This window comes from Thamnophis sirtalis, unplaced genomic scaffold, assembly GCF_051295495.1.
Source record: "Thamnophis sirtalis isolate CommonGarterSnake01/CBP01778 unplaced genomic scaffold, rThaSir2_p1.2 scaffold_2, whole genome shotgun sequence".
NCBI lineage: Eukaryota > Metazoa > Chordata > Lepidosauria > Squamata > Natricidae > Thamnophis > Thamnophis sirtalis.
In genome coordinates, this window is record NW_028261382.1 from 42960439 (window position 1) to 42971132 (window position 10694).

A 10694-nucleotide genomic window follows, 5' to 3' on the forward strand; every position below is an offset into this window, starting at 1 on the left:
GGACTGTGGTGTCCTTGGTACTCTCTGAATTTGCTTATTTTCTTGCAGACGTTTCATGACCCAACTAGGTAACATCATCAGTGCTAGAAGGGGATAGAGTTTGAAGAGAGGAGGAGGAGAAATAATAATGGGGATTGTGGGGAAGAGGAGGAGGAGGAGGAGGAGGAGGAGGAGGAGGAGGAGGAGGAGGAGGAGGAGGAGGAGGAGGAGGAGGAGGAGGAGGAGGAGGAGGAGGAGGAAGAGGAGGAGGAATAATAATAATAATAATAGGAGGTTTGTGGGGTCCTTAGTGTTCTCTGAACTTGCTTGTTTTCTTGCAGGCGTTTCATGACCCAACTAGGTAACATCATCAGTGCTAGAAGGGGATAGGGTTTGAGGAGAGGAGGAGGAGGAGGAGGAGGAGGAGGAGGAGGAGGAGGAATAATAATAATAATAATAATAATGGGGATTGTGGGGAAGAGGAGGAGGAAGAGGAGGGACTGTGGTGTCCTTGGTACTCTCTGAATTTGCTTATTTTCTTGCAGACATTTGATGACCCAACTAGGTAACATCATCAGTGCTAGAAGGGGATAAGGTTTGTGGAGAGGAGGAGGAAGAGGAAGAGGAGGAGGAGGAATAATAATAATAATAAGAGGTTTGTGGGGTCCTTAGTGTTCTCTGAACTTGGTTGTTTTCTTGCAGATGTTTCATGACCCAACTAGGTAACATCATCAGTGCTAAAAGGAAGTAGGGTTTGCAGAGAGGAGGAGAACGGATGCAGGTACAAATTAACAGGGGACTTTGTAGGTCATCTAGTCTGACCCCCCCACCCACCCACCCAGCTGTGGGGTCCTGGGTGATCTCTGAGCTCTTGCAGACGTTTCATGACCCAACTGGGTAGCATTATCAGTGCTGTAAGGCAGTGTTTCTCAAATCTTGGCAACTTGAAGATGTCCGGACTTCAACTCCCAGAATTCCCCAGCCAGCGAACGCTGGCTGGGGAATTCTGGGAGTTGAAGTCCGGACATCTTCAAGTTGCCAAGGCTGAGAAACTCTGCTGTAAGGGAATAGGGATGGTGGAGAAGAGGAGGAGGAGGAGGAAGAAGAGGACTACATCCCCCATCCCCGGGTAGGAGATTATGGGTACTGTAGTCGTCCCCCCCCAGCCTCCGGGAAGGGCAACACCGCCTCCTTCCCACCCCGCAGCGCCTCCAAGCGCCCAGCGGCTCCGCACTTCCGCCCTTCTTTCCCTCCGGCGACGGAAGTCGGGCGGTGACGTCAGCGGGCACTCGGGGCGCCTGCTGGCCAAGATGGCGGCCTCCGTCTTGAGGTGACCGGAGAAAAGGCGCGCCGGAGGGGACGGGGAGCCCCGCGGCGGCTTCGTCTCGCCTGGGAAGGCTCTCGGTGGCCCCCGGATCGGAAAAACACGCCTGTTCGGGGCCGGGAAGGGGGGATTATTACGCGTGGGGTGAATTCGGGTGTGGGAGGGGGGATTCACACGAGCACCCAAAGACACGTGTCTTCCCTTTTCGCCTCCTTCCCTTTTCCTGCGCGTGTATTCAGTCCTTTTTCCCCCTCTGGGGAGGGAGGGAGGCGTCGGACTGCACAGCCCATCCTCCCCAGCCTGCAAGGCTGCAGGTCCCTCGCCAGCCGGGGATGATGGGCGCTGTAGTTGCCTTGCGAAAGAGAAGGGGGTGGAAGAGCTCTGCAAGTCGTGGGAGCGCCGTACACGTGTCTGATGTGTTAGGTCCGACTGGCAACCCCCTATGGGTTGCACGGAGCGGAGCCTGACTGCACAACCCATCCTCCCCAGCCTGCAGGGCTCCTCCTCCCAGGCAAGCTGGGGGTGATGGGCGCTGTAGTCCGACACACACACCCCTTGCCTTGCGAAAGAGAAAGGAGCTCTGGTCTGCAAATTGAGGGACATACACGTGTCTGATGTGTATGTCTGAATGGCCCAGCATGGATGGCGCCCCCTATGGGTTGCAACTCGTGTGAACGTAGCTGAGCAAAGGGCCCCACTGGATCCCCTGGTTTCATCTTAAATGAAACCAGGGGATCCAAAGCAGCATAAGGAAAGTGTCGGGGGTGAAGGCCTGGGTTCGAGTCCTCCCTCAGCCACGAACGCTCTTCCTTTGCTCTTCCTCGCCGCAGCCTACCTTGCAGGGTTGTTGGTGGGGGGGAAGAATTGTGAAGATCAGTGTCCTGGGGACACTTTGGGGGGGGGGGTTGTGGCTCTCATACCTAAAGCAGGACTCGAACTCCCCGTCTCCTGGTGATTGCCCCAAAGTCACCCAATTGACTTTCCTACCTAAGGCAGGACTAGAACTCGCTGCCTCCTAGTGATTAGCCCAAAGTTATTGAACCAGTTTTCGTGCCTAAGGTGGGACTAGAACTCACTGTCTCCTAGTGATTGGCCCAGAGTCACTCAGCCGGCTTTCATGCCTAAGGCAGGACTAGAACTCACGGTCTCCTAGTGATTAGCCCAAAGTTATTGAACCAGTTTTCGTGCCTAAGGTGGGACTAGAACTCCCAGTCTCCTGGTGATTGGCCCAAAGTCATCCAGCCGGCTTTCATGCCTAAGGCAGGACTAGAACTCACCGTCTCCTAGTGATTAGCCCAAAGTTATTGAACCAGTTTTCGTGCCTAAGGTGGGACTAGAACTCCCAGTCTCCTGGTGATTGGCCCAAAGTCACCCAGCCGGCTTTCATGCCTAAGGCAGGACTAGAACTCACCGTCTCCCGGTTTTTAGCTTGGCGCCTTAACTATTAAACCCAACCGTTATGGTCTCTCACGGTTCAGAAAATCCTTAACGCTAACCCTGCGAGGTAGGCTGATAACACATCAAGGACAAACTCCGGGCTATCCATTCAACGCATCCTGTTATAATTATTTTTTTCTCTTTCAGATTAGCGGGCCGGCGATCCCTCTGTCTCCGCCTGAACGCGGGATTCTCCATGCGACAGTAAGTGGCCATCTGGATTGTGTGTATGTGTCGGTTGCTAAGCCCCTGAATTTTGTTCCCGGTGATGGTTGTGATGGCCATAAGTGCCAGGATCAGTTATGAATTTCTTTCTTTTTTAGCCCAGTTGTTAGTTTGAACACTTGCTAAACAAATGGTCGTAAGTTGAGGACTGCCTGGACACATTACTAATGTCAACTTTTAAAGCGTTTCTATGACTACTATCGTTGACATAGGAAAAGGGAGGGGAATTCCATGCATATCTTTGACCAGAGTTAGGTCTCATATTCCTACAGCTGGCGTGTGAAATAACCTGCTGTAGCACCTTGTTGGTGGATGTGATTTATGACACAAACAGAAGGGAGGGGATACAGAGGTAAAGATCAAATGCAATTAAGCGGAAATCAGTTTCGGCTCCGCAGAAGAACATGCCAAAATGTCGATCCTAATGAATGGATTTCTTTCGAACTTTGTCTCGAGGCTCGTAAATTAATGAGGGCATCTTTTGGGAAACTTCACAACTGGGTGTTTTTGGGGAGGGGTCTACCTCCTAATGCGTTCTCGGCGGTTCTTTTCCAGCGTGCTCCCCGTGACGACGTCAGCGAAGGAAGAAATGGCCAAGTTTTGGGAGAAGAACACCGAATCCAAACGCCCGTTGTCCCCGCATATCAGCATTTACAAGTAAGGGGCGTCTTTAATTGCGATCGAGCGCCTTTCATAATGTCCTGAATTGCATTCCTTCCCACGGGAATTAACATCCGCGAGGTGGGCTGGGTTGAAACAGAGATCGTCCTTATATCCCGCTTTACCGCCCGCTCTAAAGCGGTTTACAGAGCCAGCGTCCTTTGCCTCCCAACAATCTGGATTCCCCCTGTCAATAAATGCCAGTAAAGGAGAATTTTTATAGCTGGGGGCAACGAGGGGGTCCTTGGTGCTCTCTGAGCTTGGTGGTTTCCTTGCAGACGTTTCTTGACCCAACTAGGTAACATCATCAGTGCTAGAAGGGAGAAGGAGGAAGGGGAGAATTGTGGGGTCCTTGGTGCTCTCTGAGCTTGGTGGTTTCCTTACAGACGTTTCTTGACCCAACTAGGTAACATCATCAGTGCTAGAAGGGAGAAGGAGGAAGGGGAGAATTGTGGGGTCCTTGGTGCTCTCTGAGCTTGGTGGTTTCCTTACAGACGTTTCTTGACCCAACTAGGTAACATCATCAGTGCTAGAAGGGAGAAGGAGGAAGGGGAGAATTGTGGGGTCCTTGGTGCTCTCTGAGCTTGGTGGTTTCCTTACAGACGTTTCTTGACCCAACTAGGTAACATCATCAGTGCTAGAAGGGAGAAGGAGGAAGGGGAGAATTGTGGGGTCCTTGGTGCTCTCTGAGCTTGGTTTTCTTGCAGACGTTCCGTGACCCTACTAGATAACATCATCAGTGCTAGAAGGGAGAAGGGTTTGCTTTCTTCAAGCAAGCAAACTCCTTCCCTCCTAGCACTGATGATGTTACCTATTTGGGTCATGAAATGTCTGCAAGAAATCAAGCTCAAAGACCCCACAGTCCTTCCTCCTCTTTCTCCTCCTTTTTCTCCCCTTCCTCCTCCTCCTCCTCCTCCCTGCAACTTCCATTTTCTTCTAAGCACTGATGATGTTACACAGCTGGGTAATGAAACGTCGGCAACAAAACAGCCAAGTTCAGAGAACATCAAGGACCCCACTGTCCTCCTCCTCCTCCTCTCCACAAGCCCCATTCCCTCCTAGCACTGATGAAGTTCCCTAGTTGGGTGGTGAAACGTCTCCCAAGAAAACCACCAAGCTCAGAGAGCACCAAGGACCCCACAATTCTCCCCTTCCTCCTCCTCCTCCCTTCTAGCACTGATGAGGTTACCTAGTTGGGTCATGAAACGTCTGGAAGAAAACCACCAAGCTCAGAGAGCACTGGATGGAAATGTCCTACTTAACCCATCACTCTGAGCTTCCCTCCTCCTCTTCGTGTTCTCTGTTGTGGCCGTTTACTTAATGACCGCACCGTTCACTTAATGGCCACCGCCAAAAAGGTCGTTAAAAAAAAAAATCAGGCCCCATGAACCTGTCTCCCAAACCACCACAATCTTAACCGCCGTAACTCCAGGGCTGCCTTTCAGCCATAAGTCAAGGACAACTTGTGCCTCCATTGACCTGCGTTGAGTTGCTCCCTGGGGGAGAAGTCACAACCCCAACATTGGTAGCCAAGCTCAAAATCTTGGTTAATTTCTCTTTAAGTCCTTGGCCTGTTCCTCTGTCCAGGAGAATTTCTCCCCCCGTGTGGCCCTCTCATTCCTCAGCCGCCTCCGCAGATTCCAGTGTTCCTTCTCTGGTAGGATTCCTCGAATAATTTGGAGTGGGGAGCAGTTCAGAAGAAGACCTGGAACAGTTTGGCCTGGCTGGCCTGGCCTGGCCTGAGCTCAGCACTCGGGATAGAGAATAGCGGCAGTAACGGAGTGGGAAGGGACCTTGGAGGTCTTCTAGTCCAACCCCCTGCTCAAGCCGGGAGACCCTAGACTGTTTCAGATAAATAGTTGACCAGTCGCTTCTTAAAATACCCGTGAGGGGGAAGGAAGGAAGGAAGGAAGGAAGGAAGGAAGGAAGGAAGGAAGGAAGGAAGGAAGGAAGGAAGGAAGGCAAGAGGAGGGAATGAGAGAAACAGATAAAAAGAGAGAGAGAAAGAAGAAAGGAGAGAGAAGGAAAGGAAGAAAGGAAGGATATCAGAATAACAGAACTGGAAGGGACCTTGGAGGTCTTCTAGTCCAACCCCCTGCTCAAGCCTAGACTGTTTCAGATAAATAGTTGACCAGTCACTTCTTAAAATACCCGTGAGGGAGAAGGAAGGAAGGAAGGAAGGAAGGAAGGAAGGAAGGAAGGAAGGAAGGAAGGAAGGAAGGAAAGAGGAGGGAATGAGAGAAACAGGTAAAGAGAGAGAGAGAAAGAAGAAAGGAGAGAGAAGGAAAGAAAGAAAGGAAGGATATCAGAATAACAGAACTGGAAGGGACCTTGGAGGTCTTCTAGTCCAACCCCCTGATCAAGCCTAGACTGTTTCAGATAAATAGTTGACCAGTCGCTTCTTAAAATACCCGTGAGGGAGAAGGAAGGAAGGAAGGAAGGAAGGAAGGAAGGAAGGAAGGAAGGAAAGAGGAGGGAATGAGAGAAACAGGTAAAGAGAGAGAGAGAAAGAAGAAAGGAGAGAGAAGGAAAGAAAGAAAGGATGGATATCAGAATAACAGAACTGGAAGGGACCTTGGAGGTCTTCTAGTCCAACCCCCTGATCAAGCCTAGACTGTTTCAGATAAATAGTTGACCAGTTGCTTCTTAAAATACCCCAGTGAGGGAGACGGACGGACGGAAGGAAGGAAGGAAGGAAGGAAGGAAGGAAGGAAGGAAGAAAGGAAGGATGGATTACAGAGTTTGAAGAGACTTTGGAGATCTTGTAATCCAACCCTCTGCTCAAGCAGGAGACCTTGTAGCATTTCAGACAAATGATTGCCCAATCTCTTCTTGAAAACCCCCAATGAGAGGGAGGAGGGAAAAATAATACAAGAGTTGGAAGGGACCTTGGAGGTCTTCTAGTCCAACCCTTTGCTCAAGCAGGAGAAGCTATCCCATTACATACAAATGGTTGTCCAATCTCTTCACCAAAACCTCCTGTGTTGGAGCAAGGTGTTCCACTGATTAATTCTTCTAAGGATGACCTTTCCTTTCCGTAAAGAAACGTCAGCAGTGTCATTTCTGGGTTCAGCTCATTACAGCATCCCCCTTTCCTTCCTTTTAGGTGGACCCTGCCGATGTTGATGTCCATCAGTCACCGCGGGACCGGCGTGGGAATGAGTCTAGGTGCCTCATCATTTCCTTCCTCATTGATTGGCAAGGAAAGATGTATGGATGGATAGATACTGTAGATAGAAGATAGATAGAAATACTGTAGATATAGAGGTAGAGAGACAGACAGACAGACAGACAGATAGATAGATAGATAGATAGAAAGATTAGATAGATAGATGATAGATATAGATAGATAGATAGATAGATAGATAGATAGATGATAGATAGATAGATAGATAGATAGATAGATAGATAGATAGATAGATAGATAGATAGATGATACTGTAGATAGATAGATAGATAGATAGATAGATAGATAGATAGATAGATAGATAGATAGATAGATAGATAGATAGATAGATAGATGATAGATACTGTAGATATAGATAGATAGAAAAATAAAAATACTGTAGATAGATGATAGATATAGAAAAATAGAAAGAGATAATAGAAAAATTGATAGATGGATGGATGGATAAATAGAAAGACAGATAGATGATAGATTGATTGATTGATAGAAAATTGATAGAAAGATGGAGGGATGGATAGAAAAATAGATAGATATAGATAAATAGATATAAAAAATAAATAGATAATAGATAGAAAAATTGATGATAGGTAGGTAGGTAGATAGATGATATAGAAAAATAGAAAGGTAAATAGATAATAGAAAAATTGATAGAAAGATGGTTGGATAAATAGAAAATAGATGGTAGGTAGGTAGGTAGGTAGGTAGGTAGGTAGGTAGGTAGGTAGGTAGGTAGGTAGAGAGAGAGAGAGAGAGAGAGAGATAATTGATGGATGGATGGATGGATGGATGGATAGTAAATACTATAGATAGACAGACAAATGATAGATACGGTAGGTAGAGAGATGATAGACTGACTGACTGACTACCTGTATCCTATTCCTACTGGATGTGTTGCCTCCCCAGGTGTGTCTCTCTTTGCGGTCAGTGCCTTGGCTCTTCCTGGACAGTTTCCCGACTACCTGGATATGATTAAGTCGTTCTCCCTGGGACCCGCTCTAATTTATTCTGCCAAGTTTGCTTGGCCCTCCCTCTGACCTATCACACCTGGAATGGGATTCGGCATTTGGTAAGCGGCCTTTTGAGCAAACCAATACTACTGCTAGTATGTCGGCCTCGCGGGGCAAACCAGAGAGGGGACGCGAGCATTTGAGTTAGTCCTACTTTGTGGGAAAGCTCCATGGACAGAATCTTGCCTGTGTGAATGTATGATTCCCCACCAGTTTTACAGCCCGAGAAACTGGGTTTCCTTCTCTACCCATTATCAACTGAGGGCTCAGCTGTCTCTTATCCGACTGCAGCCTCTTTTCCCCCTGCCTCCCAAGGTCTTTCCCACATGCCATTGCAGGCAGTCCTCGACTTACAACTCTTAGTTTAGCAACCGTTTGAAGTTATAACAGCACTGAAAAAAACAGACGGGTGATCGTTTTTCACACTTAATGACCGTTACAGCATCCCCGTGACCAAAATTCAGACACTTAGGAGCCGATTCATATTTATTTAAGAGCCGTAGTTAGACTCCAGTTCTGCAAACAAACTCACTGCACACTGCCAGGAGTTCGATCCTGACCAGTTCAAGGTTGACTCAGCCTTCCGTCCTTCCGAGGTGGGTCAAAGGAGGACCCAGATTGATGAGGGCAAGAGGCTGACTCTAAACCACTTAGAGAGGGCTGTAAAACACTGTAAAGCGGTATATAAGTCTAAGGGCTATTGATTTTCCTTCCTTCCTTCATACCTACCTTCCTTCTATCCATCTCTTCTTCCTTTCTTATTCTTTTCCTTCTTTCTTTCCTTCCTACCTTCCATCCATCCATCTCTCCTTCCTTCCTCTTTTCCTTCCTTCCTTTCTTACCTTCCTTCATACCTACCTTCCTTCTATCCATTCTCTCCTTTTTCCTTCCACTTATTTCCTTCTTTCTTTCCTTCCTACCTTCCTTCCATCTCTCCTTCCTCCTCTTTTCCTTCCATCCTTCTTTCTTACCTTCCTTCATACCTACCTACCTTCTATCCATCTCTCCTTCCTTCCTCTTTTCCTTCCTTTCTTACCTTCCTTCCATCCATCTCTCCTTCCTTCCTCTTTTCCTTCCTTCCTTCTTTCTTACCTTCCTTCATACCTACTTCCTTCCATCCATCTCTCCTTCCTTCCTCTTTTCCTTCTTTCTTTCTTACCTTCCTTCATATCTACTTCCTTCTACCCATCTCTCCTTCCTTCCTCTTTTCCTTCCTTCCTTTCTTACCTTCCTATCTTCCTTCCATCCATCTCTCCTTCCTTCCTCTTTTCCTTCCTTCTTTCTTACCTTCCTTCATACCTACCTTCCTTCCATCCATCCATCTCTCCTTCCTTCCTTCCTTTCCTGCACAATGGTTAGAATGCATTTGGAGAGGTCATCTGGGTGCTACCCCCTGGTTAAGCTTCTAATTCCTCGTGTTATGACGCCCTCTTTGTCTCCTCTTTTGTAGGCCTGGGACATGGGCCTGGGTTTCAAGATACCCCAGTTGTACCAGTCAGGTGTACTGGTTCTCATCCTGACGGTTTTCTCTTCCCTTGGGATCGCGGCCATGTGACGAGATACGAAACACGCCTCTCCCTTTGCTCGCTCCCCAACTTTCTAACTTTGCACCCCCGAAAAAAATCGGGCTCAATCAAGGACTTCGGCTTATTAATTAGAAAAATATTGAAGGGGCTGAAATCGGCCAAATTCACTTTTTTTTTTCCTTTACAAAGTTGGAGACCGTTCTCCATGGATTCTGGTAGGATCTTTCTCATTCTCATTATTATTAGTTTTCTTCACTTCTTTTCATCGCGAGAGAGCCACAATTTTTACTCTTTCCCCCCGACCGAGGTTTAAAACCCCGCCGCTTAAAAAAAACACGGCTGAGCTTTCGAAACTGACATTCTCCACGGGCCGAACGCGAGCCCCTTTGCTCTCCGCTGCTTTCTCAGAACAATCTCCCCCTTTGAAAGAACCACCTGGGGCCAGCGTGCAAACGAATGTGTGGGCGCACACCCATTCCGCAAAAGGAACAACGCCGTCCATTGAGAGCGAGCCGGCGCAGAAGAGTCACACATTGGTTTGACAACCTCCAGTCTGGCTTTTATGGTTGTTTGTTTTTCCAAGTGGGCCCGGAGCTCGGAGGGACTTGTGTTTGGGTGTGTGTGAAGGCAGGCTGAAATCTTGCAAACTTTGCTTTGCAAGGGGGTAGGGGGGGGGTCAGGAACAGCCCCTACTTTTGCAATTAAATTTTGGGCAGTTTTTTTTTTTTCTCGGCCTTAATTAAATTAATTGTTCGGATTAATCGTTCCTGGTCGCTTTTGAACCGACGTCAAAAGACTTCCCCTCCCTAAAAAATATAACCCACCCGTTTAGTTTTCTGTAAATATATCCGTCTCGATTTTGCTTTTCCACTTGCGAACGTTGAGCTGGCTGTCACAGCCCCCTTTCCCAAAATGAAGTCTCTTCTCTTTTGGGGGTTTGTCCACACACACCCCCAACTCCATGAAGATTATTTTCCGGTTAATAATAAACGTTGAAAAATTGACTTGTTTGCTTTCGTTGATGGGGGGGAAGGTTTGAAATCCGACAGGGATCTTTTCAGATTTCAGCATCGCCATCGAAACGGACCAATTTAAGAGTCCATGGTTCCAAATAATGGACTTTCGTTTCCTTCTCTTGGATTTTATTTATTTATTACATTTATTGGCCGGCCATCCTGCCACACCGTCTTAAAAGATGAAGCTAAATAAATAATTTTTTAAAAAACGGGCAGTAATTTTACTTGCTGCGGTGGCTCAGTGGCTAAGATGCTGAGCTTGTTGATCAAGGTCGAGAGTTCGTATCCCTAGCATCGCGTTAACGGAGGGAGCTCCCGTTTCTTGTCCCAGCT

At 47.8% G+C, this 10694-nt stretch overlaps 1 protein-coding gene across 1 annotated transcript; it reads left to right on the forward strand.

Annotated features, from left to right (window-relative positions):
- Window positions 1-1229: 1229 nt before the first annotated feature.
- Window positions 1230-10349, forward strand: SDHC (succinate dehydrogenase complex subunit C). The gene is given in 7 exon segments (XM_087705172.1): window positions 1230-1309; window positions 2888-2944; window positions 3521-3622; window positions 6732-6793; window positions 7716-7826; window positions 7829-7878; window positions 9270-10349. Coding segments are annotated over 7 exon segments (507 nt in total). The 5' UTR covers window positions 1230-1289; the 3' UTR covers window positions 9375-10349.
- Window positions 10350-10694: the final 345 nt, after the last annotated feature.